A 24,715-nucleotide genomic window follows, 5' to 3' on the forward strand; every position below is an offset into this window, starting at 1 on the left:
AAATAGCTTTTACGGTCAAAAGAGTAAGTTTGAATATCTTAGTTCATTACATGAAGATTAGTCAAAAGAAATGGAAAATACTAGCTGAGACTTTGACAACTTTTTAACATAAAAAAAAAAATCATGCTAAAAATAATCCTGAAAAGGTTTCAGATTCTAAGAGGGCAAACAAAATATTGTTAATGATTATTCTTTTCTGAGTTGTAATGTAGCTTAGGCAAATTTGTGTTTGAGAACAATTGGTAAAAATCATTTGAATACAGTTTTGCCTGGACATAACAGGAACATTCATTTTTATTTATTTATTTTTTAAAAAGATTTTATTTATTTATTTGAGATAGAGCAAGAGAGAGAGAGCACAAGCTGCAGGGAGGAGCAGAGGGAGAGGGAGGAGCAGGCCTTCTGCTGAGCAGGGAGCCTGATGCAGGGCTGGGTCCCAGGACCCTGAGATCATGACCTGAGCCAAAGGCAAACGCTTAACTGACTGAGCCACCAGGAGCCCCTATTTTTATTTTTTTTAAAAGATTTTATTTATTCATTTATTTGAGAGAGAAAGAGAGAAAACAGCATGTGGGGGGGGCGGAGGGAGAGGCGCAAGCAGACTCTGAGTGCTGAGGGTGGAGTGGGACATGGGGCTGATCCCACTACCCAGAGATCAAGACCAGAGCCAAAATCAAGAGTTGGTTGCTCGACCGACTGAGCTACCCAGGCGTCCCAGGTACACTCATTTTTCTTTCTTTATTTATCTATCTATTTATTTATTTTTAAGATTTTATTTATTTGAGAGAGAGAGTGAGAGAGAGAGCACAAGAAGGGGGAGCAGGAGAGGGAGAAGCAGACTCCTGCTGAGCAGGGAGCCCGATGTGGGACTCGATCCCAGGACTCCAGGATCATGACCTGAGCTGAAGGCAGTCGCTTAACCAACTGAGCCATTCATTTTTAAATAATGGGGTATGAAGTACAACTTAACTATTTTGAAAAATAAGGTCAATTGTCTTTTGCTTTTAATGAAATTTGTTGCCAAGCCCTGGAACTGGAATAGAACTGCAAATTGTAACAATGTACTGATGGGGAAAATATACAATCAACTTTGACAGTTTTTAAGGTGTACTTGCTAGAAATGTGTAGACATGAAAAGTTTGAGGGAAGAGCTTGCTTTTTTTTTTTTCCCCTATGATTTTATTTTTAAGTAATCTCTACACCCAACGTGGGGCTTGAACTCGCAATCCTGAGATCGAGTCACATGCTCTACTGACTGAGACAGCCAGGCACTCAAAGCTTGCATTTTTAAATCTTTGTTCTATCAAGAACATTCTGGAATCTAAATAGTTTTAATAATTTTATCAGAAGTTTCAATCTTGGAATTCAAAGTTCTTAGAGTAAGAATTGCTGTTGGCCAGGGGCACCTGGTTGGCTCCGTTGGTTAAGCACCTGACTTACTTTCGGCTCAGGTCATGTTCTCAGGGTCATGGGATCAAGCCCCATGTGGGGCTCTGTGCTCAGTGTGGGGTCTGCTGGAAATTCTCTCTCTCCCTCTCCCTCTGCTCCTCCCCGTTCTCTTCTCTCTCTCTCAAAAAAAAAAAAAAAAAAGAATTGCTCTTAGCAGTCATTTAATTATGCCCTCCTATCCACATATATATCTGAGATTAAAGTCTGGTTTACTGCCCTCTAGCCAGCAGGTTAATCAGATGTCAGTTAAGTACCTTTGATGTATAAATAAGGCATTGTACCAGGTTTGTTAGTAGGGGGGTTTGGATGAATAAAATACTAAAACAGAAAGTTCCATGTTATAAATAATAGTTAAGTAAATTAATAGTAACTAAACGATATAGGACACTAATGGGGTTGGGGAAGAGGCTTGCTCTAAAATGGAGGGAAGTGTCTTACAGAAGTAGAATTTGTGTTTGGCCTTTGAAGAAGAGACTGGGAGAGGGCTTCAAGCCAGAAGAAGGGAATGAGTTTGCAAAGGCATGGAGTTGAAGACAGTAAACTGTTAAGTGCTTGGTGTTTTGTTTACTTTTAGAGAGGATTGGTGAGGTGAGGGTCGGGGAGGTAGTATAGATGGATTTGTGGTTTGTTTTCATGGATATGAAGAGAATTGGAAAGGCAGGAGGAAGTCAAAGTGGGGCTTTAAGTCTTACTCTGTATTCAGTCATTGACGGACTGCCTGTCAGTGCTTAACTTTTCCCTCATGGCAAAACCATGGAGAGCAAATAGCATTAGGTTCATTAAAGTATCTTCCTTCTCCATGATGCTGCGGACTCTTCTGTCCCAGGTCCTAAGGAAGCTTTGTAATTCGTCATTATATAATACATCAGCTGAGAATTGTAATCTACGTGAAATCTTTTTTTTTTTTAACCACAAATTATCTCCTGATTTTAAAATAAGATATGGCATTGTAAAAGTATAATGATAAGCAGGCGAATTCTCTTATTGTGTGTGGCAACCCACCCACATGGTTGATAACAGGTATGGTGATAAAAGAAAAATAAACCAAAGTTAACTCTAGTTGAGGAATAGAGTTTCTAGATTATTTTGATTATAGAATAGAAATCAGTTTATAGCTTTAAAAAAATTACAGACCAATTGTGATTGGTATGTCCATTTATTGCTTTTGTAGATTGGCCAGAATACATCTTTAAAATCTCAATCTTTTGGGGCGCCTGGGTGGCTCAGTCGTTAAGCGCCTGCCTTCAGCTCAGGTCATGATCCCAGGGTTCTGGGATCGAGCCCCGCATCGGGTTCCCTGCTCGGCAGGAAGCCTGCTTCTCCCTCTCCCACTCCCCCTGCTTGTGTTCCCTCTCTCACTGTGTCTCTCTCTGTCAAATAAATAAATAAAATCTTTAAGAAAAAAAAAAATCTCAATCTTTTGTCCCCATGCTAAATAATTTGGGGCTATTAGTCTTCCATTAGAAATATGAGATTGTTTGGTTTCATTAAAAAACAAATTGCTGGAATATGCTTATAAAATTTTAAATTTAAAGTAATATGTGAAAAAATTCAAACATTGGAGACTGTTATAAAGTAATAATTCTCTTTCCTTTAAGTGATCATTTTCTTTTTCCTGCATGTAGGATCATATTTGGGATCTCTCTTGCAGTTTGCATTTTTTAAACTTAATAAATCTTAGATGTCTTTTTTTGTTGTTGTTGTTGTTTTTTTTTTTTTTATTGAGAGAGACAGAGAGAGAGCATGAGAGAGAGGAGGGTCAGAGAGAGAAGCAGACCCCCTGCTGAGCAGGGAGCCCGATGCGGGACTCGATCCCAGGACTCCAGGATCATGACCTGAGCCGAAGGCAGTCGCTTAACCAACTGAGCCACCCAGGCGCCCCTTAGATGTCTTTTTATTTAGTATACATAAGTATAAGTTTTTGAGAGTATGTATGTGGGTATTTCTGTTGCACAAATGCTTGGTAATTTATTTAACTTATCCTTTATTGATGGGCATTTCAGTTGCATCCAGCATTTCAATATTGTAAACAGTGCTGTAGGAAGCATTCTTTTTTTTTTTTTTAAAGATTTTATTTATTCATGAGAGAAGGAGAGAGAAAGGCCGAGGGAGAAGCAGACTCCCCACTGAGCAAGGAGCCTCATGCAGGACTTGTTCCCAGGACCCTGGGATCACTACCTGAGCCAAAGACAGATGCTTAACTGACTGAGCCACCCAGGTGCCCTGCAGGAAGCATTCTTGAAACAATATCATTGCTTACTTGTGCTGGTGTGCTTGTAGGACACTTAAAAGTGAAATTTCTGGATCAAAGAGTTTTTTAATCCAAAATTTATTAAATTTTTTTTAAAAACGTTATACCAATTCACATGTATATTGTTTTCCCATACAATTACCAATATGTCTTTACCAGTCTTTTTTTAAAATTTGCTAGTTTGATGGGTGACAAACAGTATAGCATAAATTTGTTCTCATAAATTATAAGTGAGGTAGAGAACTTTTTTCATACATTTATTGACTTTTTTTTTCCTTTAAAAACCTTATTCATATTCTGCCCATTTTTGTTCCCTACCTGGTGGCTATTATTTTCCTTCCTTCCTTCCTTCCTTCCTTCCAAGATTTTATTTATTTGAGAGAGAGAGAGAGAGAGAGAGCATGAGCAGGGGGGAGGGGTGGAGGGAGAAGCAGACTCCTGCTGAGCAGGGAGCTAGATGCTGGCCGATCTAGGACCTGGGGATCATGATCTGAGCTGAAGACAGACGCTTAACCAACTGTGCTACCCAGGTGCCCCATTTTTTTCTTCTTCTTCCTCTTATCCTCTTCTTCCTCTTCTTCCTCCTCCTCTTCCTCCTCAAGATTCTATTTATTTATTTGACAGACAGAGTGAAAGAGGGAACACAAGCAGGGGGAGTGGGAGAGGGAGAAGCAGGATTCCCGCCGAGCAGGGAGCCTGATGTGGGGCTCGATCCCAGGCCCTGGGATCATGACCTGAACTGAAGGTAGACGCTTAATGACTGAGCCACCCAGGCACCCACCCCTATTTTTCTTCTTCTTCTTTTTTTTTTTTTTTTAAAGATTTTATTTATTTATTTAAGAGAGAGAATGAGATAGAGAGAGAGAGCATGAGAGGGGGGAGGGTCAGAGGGAGAAGCAGACTCCCCGCCGAGCAGGGAGCCCGATGTGGGACTCGATCCCAGGACTCCAGGATCATGACCTGAGCCGAAGGCAGTCGCTTAACCAACTGAGCCACCCAGGCGCCCTTATTTTTCTTCTTTTAAATAAGTTATATTCTAAGGAAATAAATCCTTTGACTGTCATGTACTGTGAATATTTTTTAAAGTATGTACTTGTTTTTTGACTTTGCTTATGGTGTGCCTTGCCATGTTTAGTTTTTATGTTATCAAATATTCTTTTATTGCTTTTAGATTTCTTGTCACGCTTAGAATCATCCAAGATTATGAAGAAGGAAAACATGAATTTTAAAACTTTTTTTGGGGGGGGTTTTATGCTTAAATATTTGATCCATATGAAATTTGTTTTGAATAATAAATGAATTAGGGGTCTAATTTTATAGTTTTCCAAAATGGCTAGCCAGTTTTCAACATTATCTAATCTATTAAATCACTTTTCTGTATGAATATATACTGATCCTCACTTCTAGTTCATATTTCATTTCTGTGCAGTTAGTACAGACATGTAATTAGTTGAGAATTTTAGAAGGTTGTTGAGGTCAGTGGAGCAGTAGAAAAGGTGATAGGTGGACTATACTATCTTAGCTCCCCTTTTGCCTTTTTTTTTTTTTAAGATTTTATTTATTTGAGAGAGAGAGAGAGCGCGCATGAGAGGGGGGAGGGTCAGAGGGAGAAGCCAGACTCCCCACTGAGCAGGGAGCCTGATGTGGGACTGATCCCAGGACTCCAGGATCATGACCTGAGCCGAAGGCAGTCTCTTAATCAACTGAGCCACCCAGGTGCCTCTCTCCCCTTTTGCTTTGAAGATTGATAAATGGTTGGGGCACCTGGGTGGCTCAGTCGGTTAAGCATCTGACTCTTGAGACTCTTGATTTTGTCTTGGGTTGTGATCTCAGAGTCGTGGAATTGAGCCCCGTGTCAGGCTCTAAGGTTACTGCAGTCTGCTTGAGATTCCCTCTTTCCTTCTCCCTTTGCCCCTTCCCCTCAGGCAATCTCTCTTTCTCTCTAAATAAATAAATCTTTAAAAGAAAAAGATTGATAAATGATTGCTTCTTTCAAGGAATACTTGTAACCATAACCATCCTATGGACTTGAAATGACTTTGACTTACTCTTTTAGATTACTTCTCTGTGGAGAACAAAGTGAAGCTGGGATGAAGATGTAAGGCATAGTCAATGAGAGGTTTTTTTATCCCCCCGCAAAATAACCAGGATTCTAAAATGAGTTTGAATTTCTCTAGGCAATAAAAACCTGCTAGTCGGTGCCTACACAGTAGCTAATTCTGTACTTGCCACAAAGAGACAAAGAAAATGTTTGTTAAAAGAACTGAAACTTGAAAAAATGGTTATTAGTCACTGCTTAGAACTTAGTTGTCTTTAGGAATGTAGTCACTATAAGTAGGCTTTCATTTTTTTTTTTTTTTAATTTAAGTTTTATTTTTGTGCTGCTTGTTGCATGAATAGTGGTTAGAAGATGGGTATTAGTTCAGGCTCAGTTACTGGCCATGTGACTGTGGGCCAGACGTTTAATTTCTTTGAATCTTATTTATTTTTCTTTTTTAAAGATTTTATCCATTTATTTGTCAGAGAGGGAGAGCGCACAAGCAGGGGAAGCAGCAGACAGAGGGAGAAGCAGGCTCCTTGCTGAGCAGGGAGCTCGATGTGGGACTCGATCCCAGGACCCTGGGACCATGACCTGAGCCGAAGGCAGAGGCTCAACTGACTGAGCCACCCATGCATCCTAATTTGAACAGTTTCTCTAAGGATGTGGAAGGATCATGGCAGTAGTTTGAAGAGTTAGTATTGAAAATGAGATGGCCTCTGCCTTCCTCTGACATAGGAACCATGGAGATAGTGAAAATTAAGAAAGAAGACACTTAAGGAGTTAGTACCCAAGGTGATCAACTGAAGGTTGCTTGTTAGGGCTGGGGCTTGCGGAAGGTGGAAAATGTATGGAGCTACAGTTGTGAGGATTGTTAAATTAATCAAGAGGCCAAGATGCAGATTTCATTTTTTATTGCAGGACTGGTTAAGGCTTGACAGTATCAGTTTAGAGTGGCCCATTTTCTTACTTATCTCCGTGGTAATTACTTCTGTAGGCGCGACAATTTGAAATTTGAGAAAGCAAATAGCAGGCAGTATCTGGGATTGGGCTGTGGCGTGATGGGTCCGGGAAATAGGTGGTGGTGACATAATGATTGGGGTTAGTAACTCTAGGCTGGGTGAGAAAACTGGTAGGCAAACAACCTAAATAAAAAACAGTTTTCATCAGAAGAAGAGAAACTGTTTCCATATGTTTCTCTTTCGAGCAATGAAATTTTAACTAGAAACTCCCCAGGAGATTTTTTATGTCTCTTTGGCCATAATTGGATTACAGGTTATGCTAGCTATTTTCCTTTTGTCTCTCTACTCTTCTCCCCTATTTTGTGTCCCACAAGACTGACTGTAATGGACTGTATCAGTAAGGTGTGGTCATGGGGGGGTGGGCTGGGGCAGGGTGGGGAGGGGCCAGCAGAGAGAGTAAGGGGAGTGTGTTTATATGGTTGGTTTCCTCTGTGCCAGGGACCATCACTCCTGTCTAACAGTTCTCCAAGGGATTCTCTTTTTGGTTTCTGTAACCATTTCCCTCCTTTGTCCTTTGAGGCCTAGGGATGGGAATGGCTTTCCTGGTACTTGCTACTAGCCATAGAATTCCACACTGTCCTTTTTTGCTTTTCTTAAATTCTGCCCACACATGTATAAAAGGGCCGTCTTTAAATTCTTCTCAGTAAACTAGCTCCTCTGGGTCATCTTTGTGCTGCCCTCACTCTGGGAGATCCCTGTGCCCATTCTTAAATCAGTCTCTGGCAAGGGGAATGAAACACATGCCCTTACTGGGGAAGCAGCCAACAGCGTTCACCATCGTTGTGTTAGCATGTACAAAGTCACGTGTACTTATCTGTCAGCTTTGTCAGCCAAATTTACAGTTAGTTCGCCATCTAGAACAGGAGTTGGCAACCACAGACACGTATGTTCATTTGTTGTGTTTGTAGTAAGTGGACCGTATGGCCCGCAAAGCCTAAAATACTTGCTATTTGTCCCGTTACAGGGAAAATTAGTTGACCCCTGATTTTAGAACTACACCATTCAGTATGGGAGCCAGTAGACCTGCACTTCAGTATGGTCCAGCTAAGTGCTTGAAATGTGGCTAGTCTGAATTGAGATAACATAATTATAAAATACATAATCACATTTCAAGGACTCACTTGTACCTGTTTCTTTCTTTCTTTCTTTTTTTTTTGAGAGAGAGAGTGCTCACGAGAGAGCTGGAAGGGGCAGAGGGACAAGGAGAGAGAGAATATTCAGCAGGCCTGATGCTCAGGGCAGTGCCCGATCTCACAACGCTGAGATCATGATCTGAGCTGAAATCAAGAGTCAGATGCTTAACCCATTGAGCTATGCAGGTGCTCCTCTTCTTACTTTTTAATGTGGCTCCTAGAAACTTTAAAATTACATATATAGTTCACATTATATCTCTCTGGGACGGCACTGATCTGAGTGACCGGTCACTTTGAAAGTGAGTAGATGGGATGCCTGGGTGGCTCAGTCAGTTAAGGGTCTGCCTTCAGCTCAGGTCATGACTCCAGAGTCCCGGGATCGAGTTCTGCATCGGGCTCCCTGCTCAGCGGGGAGTTTGCTTCTCTCTCTGCTTGTGTGCACGTGCTCTCTCTCTCTCTGACAAATAAATAAATCTTAAAAAAAAAAAAAAAAGTGAGTAGATAAAAGCTAACCTTAGGCAAAAGCCTATTAAAATTAGTTTTATAAAGCAAAGCAAGCATGGCACCCAGAAAGACATTTGGCCCAGGTTTTTACAAGTCTTCGTCTTCTTTCCTCTGCCTGAAATAATCTTTCTAGCACCTGTTCACCATGATTTTCCTTTATCATCTGGGACCCAGCTCAAATATTGACTTACTCTGCAAAAGCTGCCTCCACCCACAGTCCTCTGTATGTTGTAATTATCTATGTTTGCACATTTCTTCTGAGATCCTAAAGGAAGGGTTTGGAATACATGTGTACTACTCTCTCTATATACTGAGTACTCAGTGGGTTTTATTTAATGAGTTGAATATATAATAGAATGAATAAATCCTTCTGGGTGACTTTGGCAGAGTAGTATAAATATGGGATTGTTACAGGAAGCAGATTTGGTGCAAAGCCATGAAGAGGTAGCCCAAGTTGAAAGGTACAACTCCTTGGAGTTGTTTATTGTAGTCCTGATTGCTTTCATTTCCGTTTTACTGAAGGTATTGCTATGATAGCACAGTACAGTAAATGATCACTTTTATTCCACATAAAAATTATGTAAGATAGTCTTTTTTTTTTTTTTTAAGATTTTATTTATTTCAGAGAGAGAGCGTGTGCGTGTGTGCGCAAGCATAAGGAGGGGGAGCGGCAGGCAGAGGGAGAAGCAAACTCCCCGCTGAGCAGGGCCCCCCCCCCGCCCCCCGCCCCATACTGGCTCGATCCCAGGACTCTGAGATCATGACCTGAGCTGAAGGCAGACACTTAACTGACTGAGACACCCAGGCATCCCCAGTCTGTTTTTATTTTAAGGTGGTACAGCATATAATATTTTTAGAAAGTTCTTCATCAAAACTGGTTAAAATGGGGTGCCTGGCTGGCTCAAGTCGGTTAAGGCTCCGACTCTTGATTTCAGCTCAGGTCCCGATTCTACCTCCTTGTTCAGCGGGAAGTCTAATTGGGATTTTCTCTCTCTCTCCCTCTGCCCACCGCCCCCCATGCGTGCATGTGTGTGTTCTCGCTCTCTTTAAAATAAATAAATCTTTTAAAAAATTGGTTAAAATAAGATTTTTGATAATTCAGGGAATAAATTTTAAATATTCCAATTTAAATATAGTAGACTTTACAAGGGTTAGGTAATGTTCACAAAGGTAAATGTTGTACACCTGATTTGTTGGAGATGAGAGGGCTAGGAGAAAACAAAATGTAGATTGGCTTTTTCTATGGATTTATCCTTGGGTCTACTAATTAGATATTATCAGTTAGTGATATTAGTAGACCTAGGCAGATCTTTTAGAATTTGCATGACTCTCAGTCCTGGCTTATCACTATTTCAGGGTCATGTTTTAGAAACTTAGAAACCTTGAGTTGACTTACGTAGTTGGATGTCTGTTCTTTTTTTTTTTTTTTAAGATTTTATTTATTTATTTGACAGAGAGAGACAGAGAGGGAACACAAGCTGGGGGAATGGGAGAGGGAGAAGCAGGCCTCCCGCTGAGCAGGGAGCACGATGCGGGGCTCGATCCCAGGACCCCGGGATCATGACCTGAGCCGAAGGCAGACGCTTGACTGAGCCACCCAAGTGCCCCTGGATGTCTGTTCTTTAAATCATTGGATGTTAGCTTTTAGGGCATTATTCTTTTGGCTTTTATGACATTTAATTTTTAAATTTTAGGGTAGTAAGAAAGTAGTTTTCTTTTGAATGTTACATGAAATTAATTTTAAGGTGAAGGAAAATGAGTAGAATTGGCTTTTTAATATATTTTTCTTCCACTGTATAGCTTCGTAGTGCTGCTTTTTAAAAAAATTTTTAAAGATTTATTTATTTATCTTTAGAGAAAGACAGAGCGAGAGCATGGGTACACAGGGGGAGGGGCAGAGGGGGAGAATCTTTAGAGCAGACTTCCTGTGGAGCGAGGAGCCCCCATGCAGGGCTTGATCCCACAACCCATGAGCTCATTACCCGAGCCGAAACCAAGAGCCGGATACCTAACCAGCTGAGCCACCCAGGGACCCCTTAATTTTTTTTTTTTTTAAAGTAATCTCTACACCCAACATGGGGCTAGAACTCAAAACCCCGAGATCAATCAAGAGGTCGCACGCTCCACCAGTTTAGCCAGGCAGGTGCTGCATTCCACTATATAGCTTTGATGTCATTTTGAGTGAGGCCTTCAGAGATGAGTCCAGCTGTGAGCAAAAATTCTCCTTATTTTCCAGTCCTCAATTCATTAAAGCCAATTTGTAACAGTGGTTATGTTATTTATGGGTAGACAGATTCCTTTTGGAAGTGATGCACAAGTAGCGAGAATTAATCTGTTACAATCATTCTTTTCCCATCCCCCATGGTAACTGAATTAGTTGAAGGGAAGAAGCTTCAGTGTTCATTTATTTATGAAATAGCTTATTTATGAAACCATGGTCTTATCGTAGATAATAGAGAACTAAAAAAAAAGCGTTCTTACGGTTTATAGAAATATCAAATTAATATTTGTCTTACTCTATTTCTTACCTATTTAGTTACCAGTTTGTGATTATCTTCAACATTTATCTTCTCCTACTCATCCTCACTGCTATTTGTTTTGGTTTTATGACATCATTTCTTATCTGGATTTATTGCATTTCTCTTGTACATGGTCCTTCTCATCCTGCCAGAGTGGGCTTTCCGGTATCAAATCAGTTATTTTCCTGCTTAAAATTCTTAGTTTCCTCAGAGCCCTTGTTAGAATAAACACAGGCTCTTCATGATATGACCTCTAGCCTCCTTTCCAGTTGACAGCTCCACCACTGTCAACAGTTGAAGATACTATTCCACTATCTGTTGGCTTCTGTTGTTGGTTTGGTAGGTCAGGTACCCAGAATAATTGCACTTTTTTTTGTAGGTGGTATTTGCTTTCTAGCTACTTTTAAGAGGTGTGTGTGTGTTTAATAAACCTGTGTGTTAGAGTTTCACTGTGATATATCTAAGTGTAGATTTTATTTATCCTGCTTGGCCTTAACTTTGAGGATTGGCATCTTTCAACAATTATGGAAACATCTCAGCCCTTATCACTTATTTTTGTCTCTCATTTTAGGATGCATTTTTGGACCTTCTCATTCTCCATGTTTTTTTTTTTTTCCCAAGTGCAGTACTGTGAAAGGATATAAATAGTCCAAATGTCCAATAGGGGATTAAATAAATTATATTTCAGCCATTAAAAACAGACTAACAGACCAATAAAAATGATGTAGAGGAGTATGTAATGACATGGAAAGATATTCACAATACATTAAGTGAAAAAAGCAAGTTCCAAAACTGCATGTATGAGTCCATTTTTGTAATATATGTATTTATAATATGTATATTTGCCAAAGTAGAGGACACATGATATTTACCAAAATATTAATGTTAGTTACTTGGATACCATAGGATAATGGGTGGTTTTGTTAGAGTTCTTTTCAGGGAAGGCATTTGGGATTTTAATTTTCTGTAATGAAGATTACTTTTAGAATAGGAAGAGGGAGATACTAAATTTAAATTAGCCCAAAGATGCCCCCACAGTTCATTTTGAGTTCATTCTGGTGTTAACAAAAATTCAACTGGGTGGGGGCGCCTGGGTGGCTCAGTCAGTTAAGCGACCAACTCTTAACTCTTGGTTTCAGCTCAGGTAGTGATCTCAGGTTCATGAGATTGAGCCTCATGTCAGGCGCTGTGCTTAAGGTGGAGTCTGCTTGGGACTCTCTCCCTCTTCCTCTGCCCCTCCCCCCGCTTGTTTTCTCTCTTTCTCTTTCTAAAATAAATAATTAAAAAAAAAATTCACCTGGGAGAACTTGAAGATCTAATTGGCCTTATTAATTGATTCATGAATTGGAAATCATCCCATCTACCAAGTAGAGGGGAGTTCAGAGGAGCTGTACAAAATGGAAGGATTTTATAGGCAGAAACAGGGCAGGACAATTAGCAAAAGAAAAGAAAAGATAGTTTCAGGCAAGGCCACCTTCCCTTAAATGAAAGGTCTTTTGAGGATGGATTACCTTATTTTCCTTTGGTTGAGGGAGGGGGATGGAGAAGGCCATGTGACAGATTACCTCATTGATGCTGACCCTAAAATTCCAGATTGGTTAAAAGTACATTTCTGGAAGTGGCTGCAACTTTAATTAGGTTAGGTTCCTGGTTTTGGTGACTTGTCCTAGCATATGTAACTCCATTTTGGGCCTGTGGTTTTCTTTTTAGCATTGGCAAAGTAAATATTTCTGGGAAATTACTTAAAACTTTGGGTGCCCTTCACTCTTCCTTGTAAGTATAATATTCAGTAGCAATTGTTGATACTGAAACAAAAATACTCAAGTAAATTTTGTCAAGGAGAATAGATGAGAAAATATAAATTCTCATTAAAAAATTATTACTAAGATGACACCAGGTTACCTTACAGCTTTTTACAAAGACTGGGAACTAGAAGTTGTAGTCTTCTGCTTCATGTGTTTCAACACTCAGTCTGTTCTGTTTTATTCATTTGTGTAGAAGGTCTCTACACAGGATGGTGGATGATATTCTTGGTTCCCATAGTATAACAGGAAACTTGACATTTCACTTAAAAAGATAAAATAACATTTGCTGTCAGATTATAAAATTCCTTTTCTAGAAGATACTCTAATATTTGAAGATATGCTTTGAAAAAATATAAAATGAAATATACCATTTTATTTCAAGATCAGTAAGTCTATGTCGAACTTAAATGAATTCCAGTAAAACTCTAACTCAAAGAAAAACCTAACCTTAACAAAAAGTTCCAGTAACAGATTATTTTAGTAAGCAAAATGAGCAGTGCATGTGGCTGTTAATGGGCACCATGTTTAATAGAATGGACATTAGCTTTTGCATTACTATTTAATTGTCCACTTATGTTAAAAGTATTGCTTTAAGCTGTGAATGTTTTGCCAAAGAAAAACTTAAATTTTTTTTTTTTTTAAGAATTTTATTTTCTTTCTCCAGGTAGGAAGGATACAAGTTAGAAATTTTACCAACAAAACTTTAAAAAAATGTGTTTTTGAAGATTTTACTTATTTGTTAGAGCGTGAGCACAAGCAGAGGGAGAAGCAGGCGCCCCGCTGAGCAAGGAGCCATGCGAGACTCAGTCCCAGGACCCTGGGATCATGACCTGAGCCAAAAGGCAGACTCTTAACTGACCGAGCCACCCAGTCGTCCCTAAAATTTTTTAATAAATACATCAAAAACTAAAATCTAGCTAGGCTGTTATGCAAGATATTATGTGTGAAGACAAACTGATGAATGAAGGCAAATTTCATTCAAAATGAACTCTACCCATATTAAAAGGGCAGACAATCAGCTGCTTGCTTAAATTATAATAGTACTATGATTCAGTATGAAAATAAGGAACTGTCTGCAAATCTGTGACAGTAATAAATCAAAATATAAATGTATATAGGAGTCAAACAGAGCAACAAATTCTAATTAAAAACATTTTAATATCGGGCGCCTGGGTGGCTCAGATGGCTAAGCGTCTGCCTTCGGCTCAGGTCATGATCTCAGGGTCCTGGGATCGAGTCTCGCATCGGGCTCCCTGCTCCTTGGGAGCCTGCTTCTCCCTCTGCCTCTCTCTCTCTCTGTCTCTCATGAATAAATAAATAAAATTTAAAAAAAACAACAACATTTTAATATCTTGAAAATCAATTTTTCTTTAAAATCATGAAAAAGATGCTCATGTTAGTTAATAATTGACTCTAAACCTCAGTTAAACATTAGGAAGCTACGTTAATGTGACTTAGTATACAGAAAGGAATCTTTCAGAATACAGAAATGAGAACGAAATGAATTTTATTTATTTATTTTTAAAGATTTTATTTATTTGTCAGAGAGCACAAGCAAGGGGAGTAGCAGGCTCCCTGCTGAGCAGGGAGCCCAATGCGGGACTTGCATGACCTGAGCCAAAGGTAGACGCTTAACTCACTGAATCACCCAGGCATCCCAGAACGAAATGAATTTTAGAATATTTTTGTAACCCGCCCCCCCCCCCCAAAAAGCAAAAAACAAGTCTGTACCCATTAACATTCCCCATTCCTCACAGTTCTACCCCCAATCCCTGGGCATCCACCAACCTTCTGTCTTTCTGTATAGAATCATCTATTTTGGATTTCATGTAAATGGAATCCTACAATATGTTGTCTTTTGTGACTTTAATTTAGCAGTTTTCAAGTTTCATCCATATTAAAGTGTGTGTCAGTGTTTTTCTCCTGTTATTGCTGGATAATATTTCATTATATGGATCAACAACATTCTATTAATCTATCAGATAATGGATATTGGAGTTGTTTTCACTTCCTGTTATTATGGATATTGCAGCTATAAACATTGATATACAGGCTTTTGGCTGGACATGTTTCATTTCCCTTGTGTGTATACCTAGGACTGGGATTGGATCATGTGGTAGATCTGTGTTAAACCTTTTGAAGAACTTTCAGACTGTTTTTCAGAGCATCATTTTACATTCCCACTAGCAATGTAGGAGGATTTTAATTTCTTCATGTTCTGGCCAACACCTTTTTTACTCCCCGCCCCCCCCCCAAACAAAAAACAAGCAAAACCTCTGTTTTATTCTTACCAAGTGGATACCATTCTTCTAAATATTCTTATTACAGGCGTTTATAAACACTTACTAATTGTATCACAAAAGAGTTATCATATCCAGTCCCTGAAATAACACTCTTCTCAAAGTTTTCTGCATGTACAACTTCTTTTTCCTCCCCCCCAGCTTTATTGAGATCAAATTGACGCATTAACATTGTATAAATTTACAGTGTACAATGGCCAACACTTGTTATTTTTGATTATAGTCATCTAATGGGTGTGAAGTGCTGTTTCATCATGGTTATGATTTGTATTTCGCTGGTGGCCAGGGAGGTGGAGCATCTTTCCATGTGGTACTGGCTATTTGTATATATTTTGGAGAGCAGTGTCTGTTCAGATACTTTGCCTATGTTTAAATTGGATTACTTGTCTTTTTATTATTGAATTGTAAGAGTTCTTTATATATACAAGTCCCTGATCAGATTTGCAATTTTTTTTTTCTTGTTCTGTGGGTTGTCTTTTTACTTTCCTCGTGTTGTCCTTTGCAGGAAAAAAAGTTTAAAAATAAATTTTGATGAAGTCCAGTGTATCCAAGTTTTCTATTGTTGCTTGCGCATTTTTGTAGTCACAGTTGCAAGATCCATTCAGATAGTCTAATTTCTCATATGGTCAGAATTGGATCTTTTTTTTATTTTTTTTTAAAGATTTTATTTATTTTTTGACAGAGAGACAGCGAGAGAGGGAACACAAGCAGGGGGAGTGGGAGAGGGAGAAGCAGGCTTCCCGCTGAGCAAGGAGCCCGATGTGGGGCTCGATCCCAGGACCCTGGGATCATGACCTGAGCCGAAGGCAGACGCTTAACGACTGAGCCACCCAGGTGCCCCGGTCAGAATTGCATCTTACAGCATCATATGATTAATACAGTTGTGATTACTGTGTGTACATATAGTAGTTTTGTTTTTATCTTCTTAACATTTTTATGTATAAATTTCCTTCTATTGATATTGCCCATGCTTCCTTTTTTAAGAGTTGTGTCATGTTTTGTGGTTGTATTATAATTCACATAGTCATCCTCTTGCTTGTTTTTCAAATTCATGATTTAAATAGTGCTGGTTAGTAGCCATATCCATCAACTCAAAAGTTACCTTGTTTTCTTTCCTTAGGTAGGATTAACCTAAAACAGTTGATGGCAAAGAAGATACAGTTGACAGCAGAGGCAGAGGTAAGTAGCTTCCTGTTCAAGAAACAAGAATGTAGAGTTAGGGTAAGGAATTTTGTTTAGTAAAAAAAAAAAAAAAAAAAAAAATTAAGATTTTATTTATTTATTTGTCAGAGAGAGAGAAAAGCAGGGGGAGCGGCAGGCAGAGGGAGAAGCAGGCTCCCTGCTGAGCAAGGAGCCGGATGTGGGACTTGATCACAGGACGCTGAGATCATGACCTGAGCTGAAGGCAGCCGCTTAACCAGCTGAGCCACCCAGGTGTCCCTGTTTAGTAAAATTTTTAATGCTCAGTTTCTTAAAGAATAATTTACCTTTCTTATGGGTTGACACTGTCCTGCCACTTTGTCATCCTACATGTAAGAATCACATTGCTTTTTTCTCTCCCATCCCGTCCACCACTCTCATTTTCTGGCTTTTATTTTTTTTTTTTTTAAAAGATTTTTATCTGTTTGGGAGCGAGAGAGAGCAAGAGAGAACATGAACGGGGCGGGTGGTGGAGCAGATGGAGTGGGAGAAGCAGACTCCCCGCCAAGCAGAAAGCCTGATGTGGGGCTTGATCCCAGGACCCTGGGACCATTACCCCTGAGCCGAAGGCAGACACTTAACTTACTGAGCCACCCAGGTGTCCTTTATTTTCTGGCTTGTACCAGCAGAATTTGGTTTTAGTGAACCTTGATATAGTTGAATGTCTGTGCAAGTGCCTTATGAAAGGTTCTATCACCACCTGTCGTGGTTCATAGTGAATAATGGCTCAGTAGTAAATCTAAAAGTAGATCCCTGTTGTTAGGGAGGACATGGCTTGAGCAGAAGTATGGAGAGAGGAAACTTAAGACTTATTTCTTGGAAATGCCACTTCACTTGATGGGCATCTCTGCTCCTGTTGGGGCATGACAGAAAGAAAAATACAGTTGGAAAACCGGGGCTAGATTGTTAAGCATTTTTTTCTCTGCCTTTATGCCCTGTTCATAAAACTCTTTCTCCTTGAAACTTGAATTTCCTGTTTCACCAGTCAAAATACTGCATATCCATCAAGTTCTAGCTCAAATGCTGCTGCTTCTACAATTTGCTAAATTTCAGCTTGAAATGATGTCCTTCCTTCCTCTTTTATACTTCTAAGAACTTAGCATATACTCTTAGTATATACTCTGTATTTATTACACAGTGCTTCTGTGTATAATAAATTCTTGTGAACTTATAGGTGATTTGACTTAGGAATGTTTTAATTGGCAGATTGATATCTAATGAGATTGAACATCTTGCCATTGTTAATTAATTGGAATGTTTTTGAGGGAGATATATTAGGAACGCTATTTTGATAGCAAAGTTGAAGATAAAGTATAGAGTTTGGAGACGAGACAAGATAGGAAGCTGTTGTAATATTTTAGTATTCTAGACAGGGTAAACGGGCAGGGAGGAGAAGAGAACTACACTTAGAAGTCCTATTACGGACTAGGTCATGTACTAGGTGCTTTACATATGTAATTTTATTAAATTATCCTGTTTACAAGAGTGATCTCTTAAGTGGTTACATTTCGTTGTTTTATGGGTTGATATTTACTAATGTGAAATGACCATTGAGGTTGACGGGTATGTGAATATTGTTTGGAGCCATGAAATTTACTTGTTCTTTTGTGGGTTTTTAGAAATAATTGTTTTTTAGAGAGGGAGAGGGGCGGGGAGGGTCGGGGGAGAGGGAGAGAGAGAATCTTAAGCAGGCTTTGTGCTGGCAAAGACCCCAAGGCGGGGCTCGATCTTAACACCCTAAGATCATGACTTGAGCTGAGATCAAGAGTTGGTTGCTTAACGGACTGAGCCATCCAGCTGCTCCTAGAAATAATTTTTTTTTTTAAGATTTTATTTATTTATTTGACAGAGAGAGACACAGCGAGAGAGGGAACACAAGCAGGGGGAGTGGGAGAGGGAGAAGCAGGCTTCCTGCTGAGCAGGGAGCCCTATGTGGGGCTCGATCCCAGGATCCTGGGATCATGACCTGAGCCAAAGACAGATGCTTAACGACTGAGCCACCCAGGCAACGCTCCTAGAAATAATTTTTTTTTTCTTTAAAGATTTTATTTATTTATTTGACAGAGAGAGACACAGCGAGAGAGGGAACACAAGCAGGAGGAGTGGGAGAGGGAGAAGCAGGCTTCCCACAGAGCAGGGAGCCTGATGTGGGGCTCGATCCCAGGACCCTGGGATCATGAACTGAGCCAAAGGTAGATGCTTAACAACTGAGCTACCCAGGCGCCCCCTAGAAATAATTTTTAAAACAAATGAAAATCAATCTAGTCATTTGTAATTTGGAGTCACTCTGAACTAGTTCGCTCAACTACATTGGACCACCTTCCCCTGATCTTTAAGGTGAGAACATGGGACTAGCTATCTCCAGGGTTCTGTTCAGCTCCAATAGTCTATGTCATTGCGTAACTAACCTAAACTTTTGCTCCTAATTCACTGTTTTCCTGGTGTAAAGGAAATGGGTAATCTGTAGATTTTATTGGCAACTCTTTCGGCTCCACAGAACTGGAGTTGTCAGATAAAATACAGTATGTGTAGTTAAATTTGAATTTCAGATAAACAACAAATAATTGTTCAGTCATCATGCAATATTTGAGATATAATTAGACTAAAAAAGTCACTTGTTTATCAAATTCACATTTAACTTTTGTCCTGTATGCTTATTTGCAAAATCTGGCAACCAACAAAGCACTCCCTGAAAGTTGAGATATATAGATAGAAGAGCTCATATTAAAGAATGGTGGAAAAGGTTGTCAAGTATTGAGCAAGCTCTTTAGTCTGAGGGGAAAACAAATGAGAGACGGATGATGAGATCAGTGGGTTGAACTGAGTCTGTTAAGGTCATGTCTAGGTCCAAATGCTCTCATAAAAAGAATTTTAAATACTGAACTAAAAAAAAAAAAATCCAGTGCTAGTGGGATTATACACATTGTGTAACCCTTAGTTAGGACCTTTTGAAACCTTAGAATTGTACTGTAACAAGACTTAAAAGCTCTTGGAACAGTCCAGGGGAGACTCAAGTGATTAAATCCCAACCAATTTATGTTAATAAATAACTTTGTCTTAACATTGTGTTAATGAAACTATTTGAAACAGTTTCTTTGGTTGCAAATAAAAGACACCTACTTTGGCTTATTTAAGTATAAAAGGAAACCTATTTGAAAGATATTAGTGTATCTCATAGAATCCCAGAAGTTGAACACTTAAGCTTTGGAAATGGAAACGCTTGAATAGCAAAGAGTTCATGTATTTTTTTTTTTAAGTTTTTATTTTTTTTAAGATTTTATTTATTTGACAGAGAGAGACACAGTGAGAGAGGGAACACAAGCAGGGGGAGTGGGAGAGGGAGAAGCAGGCTTCCCGCAGAGCAGGGAGCCCAATGTGGGGCTCGATCCCAGGACCCTGGGATCATGACCTGAGCCGAAGGCAGACGCTTAACAACTGAGCCACCCAGGAGCCCCAGAGTTCATGTATTTCTGAATTTTTCAGTTAATCAGATTTTCAGTCCCTTGTTTTAAGTTCAGAGTTTCAGATTTATGAGAGAGAATTGGATTTTGGCCAGAAGGGCAGGGCCATATAGTACAGCCCTGGCCTAAACACTGGGTTCCTGTCCTTAACCTTTGAGGACAGTTTCCAGAGAAAAATGAGTATGAGAAGAGTTAAAAAGGAGTGCCTTGATACTGTGAATATTTGTAGAACTTTTATTAACGCACACAACTTTATAGAGGGAATGCTAGGTCTCATGTGAGGGGGATGAAAAACTACTTCCTATTTCTGTTTCTTAAAAACACAGATTTATTGCAACATATTTCATTTCCTTCTGATGTAGCATTTAAAATCCTATTTTACACATCAGTACCTTATGCTGTTGCCTAACTATTAAATGAGCAAACTGTAATGAGTAAGGCTCAGATGGCATGTCTGCAAATGAGGACTTCTCTTTATGGTTTATTGCTCATCCACGTAACCTCTTCTAAAAAAGTGTTTGGATAGTGCCAATCTATTTGATTTATTGGCAGACTGCTGGAGAGATAAGTCTAGGTCTTTTCTGCCCAGAAATTCTTCAGTTATTGTATACGTTGAGGTTAGGTTGTGCTGTAGTAGATAAACATAAGATGAACACAAATAATCGTGGCTTAAACAATAGACATATGTTGCCCTTCCATGTAAATGATCTAGAAGTGGGAAGTCTAGAATGGTTATGGTGACTCTTGTGGTCCTCCCAGGACTTTACATTTTGTAGGCTGTGATCGTCCTTTTCATTGTCCAGATGACTCCAGCCATTTCATCTGAGTTTCAGGGAGCAGGATTGAGTTAGGAAAAGAAGTGGGTTGACAACTAATAGCCTCTACTACAACTGTCCATTCTACTTTCCTGCCCTTGACATTCTGGTCAAGTCTTCTTTTGGCTGTGTCCGTGTGATTGTATCCTTCTGATATTTCCCTTTCTGCGTTTTCTCATTTTGCCTAAATACATAGATGTATCAGTCTCCAGTCTCCTTCGATGAACCTTGGGAAAATCAGTTTATTGTTCTTTATGATTTCATCACTTACAAAATGCAGGAAGGTGCCTGTCATATTGCCCTGTTAGGAGTGTTCAGTAATCTGGCTCCATGAGTTACCTACTTGGTTCCTTTGTCAGGCACTGGGTTAGGTGCTGGGATTCTGAAGAAGTTATGGTTTCTGTCCTCATGCTAGCTGAGACCACCATGTGTAAAATGGATAAACAAGAGGAACAACAACTGAATTAGATACTTTAAAAATGTTCTTTAAAAGCTGAAAAGTGATGTCAGTGTAGTTTGGTATTTGTGATAAGAAATTACATAATTTTAGAGCTTTATCGAGAACCTTACAGGTGATAGTTAATCTCTATTTTACATTAACGAGAATCTAAAACATCAAAACTAGTCAGATGGTAATACTCTGCATATCGCTGATTGAGGGACATTTTGGTTCTGCCCCACCCCCAATATTTTGTTTTCCTTCTTCCATCATATAGATTTACGTGGACAGTGTAGACACATGTAGGCTTGTATATCATAGGTATATTGGCAAAATCAGCATCCATTTATATGTTCAGTTATATATTTTTAGACATTATTTTGTGGGGTTTTTTGTGTTAAAATATTTTTTGAAAATGTGATATAAAATGATTTCATGATCATCATTTGTATGAATGTATCATTTGTTAATTACTAGGAATGTATTTTTACCACTCCCTGGTTTTCTAACATTTAACAATGGCTAAATGAAGGAGGTTGGTAAAGATGATGAGAAATGGCAGAATATATCAATTAGGTAAGATGGGGAAGCTCCTGAATAGATGAAGATAAATGTGTTTTGGCTTAGTTTGTTGATAATAATATGATAACAGGAATATCGTAGTCTAACTTAAGTTGGGAGACAGCTCAGGATGAATTTTATTTTAAGTAAAGAGGGATTATAATTTAGAGCTCTATTTTTTTTTTTAAAGATTTTATTTATTTATTTGACAGAGAGAGACACAGCGAGAGAGGGAACACAAGCAGGGGGAGTGGGAGAGGGAGAAGCAGGCTTCCTGCCGAGCAGGGAGCCCGATACGGGGCTCGATCCCAGGACCCTGGGATCATGACCTGAGCCAAAGGCAGACACTTAACAACTGAGCCACCCAGGCGCCCCTAGAGCTCTAATTTCGTTAGTTGCTGGGTTATCTTGAACCTTTGGCTTTCTGTATTAAGGGTATTAAGGATTATGCAATAGTTATGCTCAAGACTTAACTTCCAAACAAGTGTGTCTTTTTTTTTTTTAAATGTGGAGTTTATTACAATGCACTATTTATGACTGTAAACCTCTTTTACATTGATTGATGCATTCAAATGAAATGTTTGTGATAGGACTAATTTATTAGATTACCTACAATTTTCAGGCTACACGTACATTGTTGACTTTTTTTTTTTTTTTTAGGTTTTACTTTTGGCTTATGGTACTCATGATACAGAAAATATTTTGGATCAAGTACAGTGGAAAGAAGTATAATGTTATGTGAACTCGGAGTCCTCTAGACTGGGGGTTCTCATCCTAGTTAGACAGCTTACAAGTTCTGTGACCTTGGGCAAGTCACATTACTTGATTTGTTAGAGTTTGGATCTGTCTTCGGTAGAATAGGAATTATGTTGCCTACTTCACAAAGATTGTTTAGGACTAGCACTAATATATAAAAGCCCCTAAACAGGCATTTAGCAGTCACAGACATTGAATAAATCCCAGCCATTACCAACAATGGCAACAGTGGTGATTTTTAGGCCCTTTTCCTTCATAGCTTTTAGAAAGAAATCAGGGCTAGGGAGTTCTTTTAGACAAGTACTTTCCGCTTTATGATAGATGTTGAGTAAAGTCAGCAGGGGAGTGAGTGGGAGTTTTAGTGCCAGGGGTTGGTTTCAAAAGCTGTTTTGAAATATACTTAACATCTACAGTCTTACCAGTTGCTTTGCTGAGAACTAGATGTACAGTGGTTAACAAAAAGACATGCTGTTTAAAGTCAGGCGGGGGAGGCAGACATTAAGACATCAAAAAATAGAAATATATAGAATTTCAGATGGTATTAGGTGCAGTGAAAGAAATGAATAAGATGCAGTAGCTTTAGAGTGAATTGTTAGGGGAAACCTCTCTTGAATTAGTTTAAGACCTAAACAGTGTATTACCTGTTCTATTGTGTTACCTGTTTTGCCCAAAAAGGTCTGGTTTCTGGTTCCATGCCACTGTGGGGTTAAAAGATTCTCTGTGTAAAGCCAGGCAGTGAGTCAGAGGAACAAGTAGTTAGTTCATGGCCTAGCAAGTAATATGACCTTGTGGAGTCAGAGTATAATTTTTTATACGCTGTACTCAGTGTATGTTTTTACTTTGTGTTTCTCTCAGTCTACTTTTTTTCCCCCTCAATCTACTTTTTTATTTTTTTCATGCCTCTGTGCCTTTGAAAGGATGATTTTATCTATTCATAAATGACCCTCCTCTTTTCTCATTTTAAGACTCAGTTCAAGGTAACCTCTCCTTGGAAGGCTTTTTATAGAAGAATTATCTTTCTAAAATGCAGATCTGAGCATGTTTATAAAACTTGTGTTTAAAACATCATTGGTCTCCAGTTGCCCTTTAGGAGAAAATGAAAAATTCTTAAAGTGGCCTGTCATGTTGTAGCCCATTTGCTTCTTCAGCCTCATCTCTGATCACTTGTGAGTGCCTTCACTAAGTGTTTGGACCGTAGGATCTTTGCTTCATGGTGATTGTTCCCCATTCTTAGAATATTAGAGGTTGTCCAGTTCAGCTGCTTATTTAAAAAATGGGGTTTCTTTCAGAGTGGAGAAGGGTGGGGCGATGGGCAAAATGGGTGAAGGGGAGAGGGAGATGCCAGCTTCCAGTTTATGGAATGAGTAAGTCACAGGAATAAAAGGCACAGGGTAGGGAATAGAGTCAGTGGTACATTATAGAAGTGTTGTATGGTGACAGATGGTAGCTACCCTTGTGAGGGCAGCATAACGTATAGAGTTGTTGAATCACTATGTTGTATACCTGAAACTAATGTAACATTATGTGTGAACTATACTCAAAAAAGATTTTTTTTTAAATGAGGTTTCTTGGGGCACCTGGGTGGCTCAGTCGGTTAAGCGTCTACCTTCGGCTCAGGTCATGATCCTGGAGTCCTGGGACGGCGTCTGGCTTCCTGCTCAGTGGGGAGTCTGCTTGTCCCTCCCCGCTGCTCTCTCTGTCTTAAATGAATAAATAAAATCTTTTTTTTTTTTTTTAAAGAGGTTTCTTGGGGCGCCTGGGTGGCCTCAGTCAGTTGGGTGTCTGACTCTTGATTTTGTCTCAGCTCATGGTTTCAGGATTTCAGGGTTGAGCAATCGAGCCCTGTGTCAGAGGTTTCTTTGAGCTCTAAAATATAGTGATTAAGCACCTGCTTTTCTAGTTTCTAATTAACTGCCTGCCTCCTTCCTTTGGTCGTCCTTCTGTCCATCTGTCATCGTGCTTGGACAATCATAATCCATGGGCTGAATGAAATTAATAATAGAGAAAAGGTAGAGAAGATAAGCAAATTAGAAAGCCTGTAACACTCCAATCTCCTTTTCAGGTGACTAATATCAGATTTTTCAGATTTATAATGATCACAGTATGAAGTTCTGATTAATGACAGTTTCATATAAAGGAAGAACTGCAAAGGCAGGAGTGGAGAACTGTTTGTCCTGTATTTTTCTATATTTCCTCTTATACGGGGAGTGATAGCAATAAGCAGTCACTCTTTATTTTCATCAGTATTTAGATACATGAAAGGAGAAGCTAAGGAAACTCAGTGCCCACAACAGAGTTCTTCTTTGTGTCCTAGCGGCAGCAGCTTCTGTGCACTTTAATTGGCGCGAGCCAAGCTACTCATGCTGTTTGACAAAGTCCAAGTATGGGGGACGATCCTGAAAACAGGAGACTCCACAGCTGGCTCCTGCTATTCTCTTTCATTTTGTTTATGGCAATCTTTA

The 24,715-nt window shown here is 39.3% G+C and overlaps 1 protein-coding gene across 4 annotated transcripts in view; it reads left to right on the plus strand.

Moving 5' to 3' along the window:
- Positions 1 to 24,715, plus strand: part of SOAT1 (sterol O-acyltransferase 1) — a 75,435-nt gene that overhangs the window by 24,249 nt on the left and 26,471 nt on the right. For all 4 annotated transcript variants that reach the window (XR_014146442.1, XM_081824684.1, XM_081824683.1 and 1 more), the window contains one exon: positions 16,142 to 16,200. Coding sequence is in view for 3 of the 4 variants with exons in the window: in XM_081824684.1 (XP_081680810.1) it covers positions 16,142 to 16,200 (59 nt within the window). In the remaining variant the exon portion in view is untranslated. The remainder of the gene's footprint in view (positions 1 to 16,141; positions 16,201 to 24,715) is intronic.

This window comes from Leptonychotes weddellii, chromosome 6 (assembly GCF_054177405.1).
Source record: "Leptonychotes weddellii isolate Sample4059 chromosome 6, ASM5417740v2, whole genome shotgun sequence".
Lineage (NCBI taxonomy): Eukaryota > Metazoa > Chordata > Mammalia > Carnivora > Phocidae > Leptonychotes > Leptonychotes weddellii.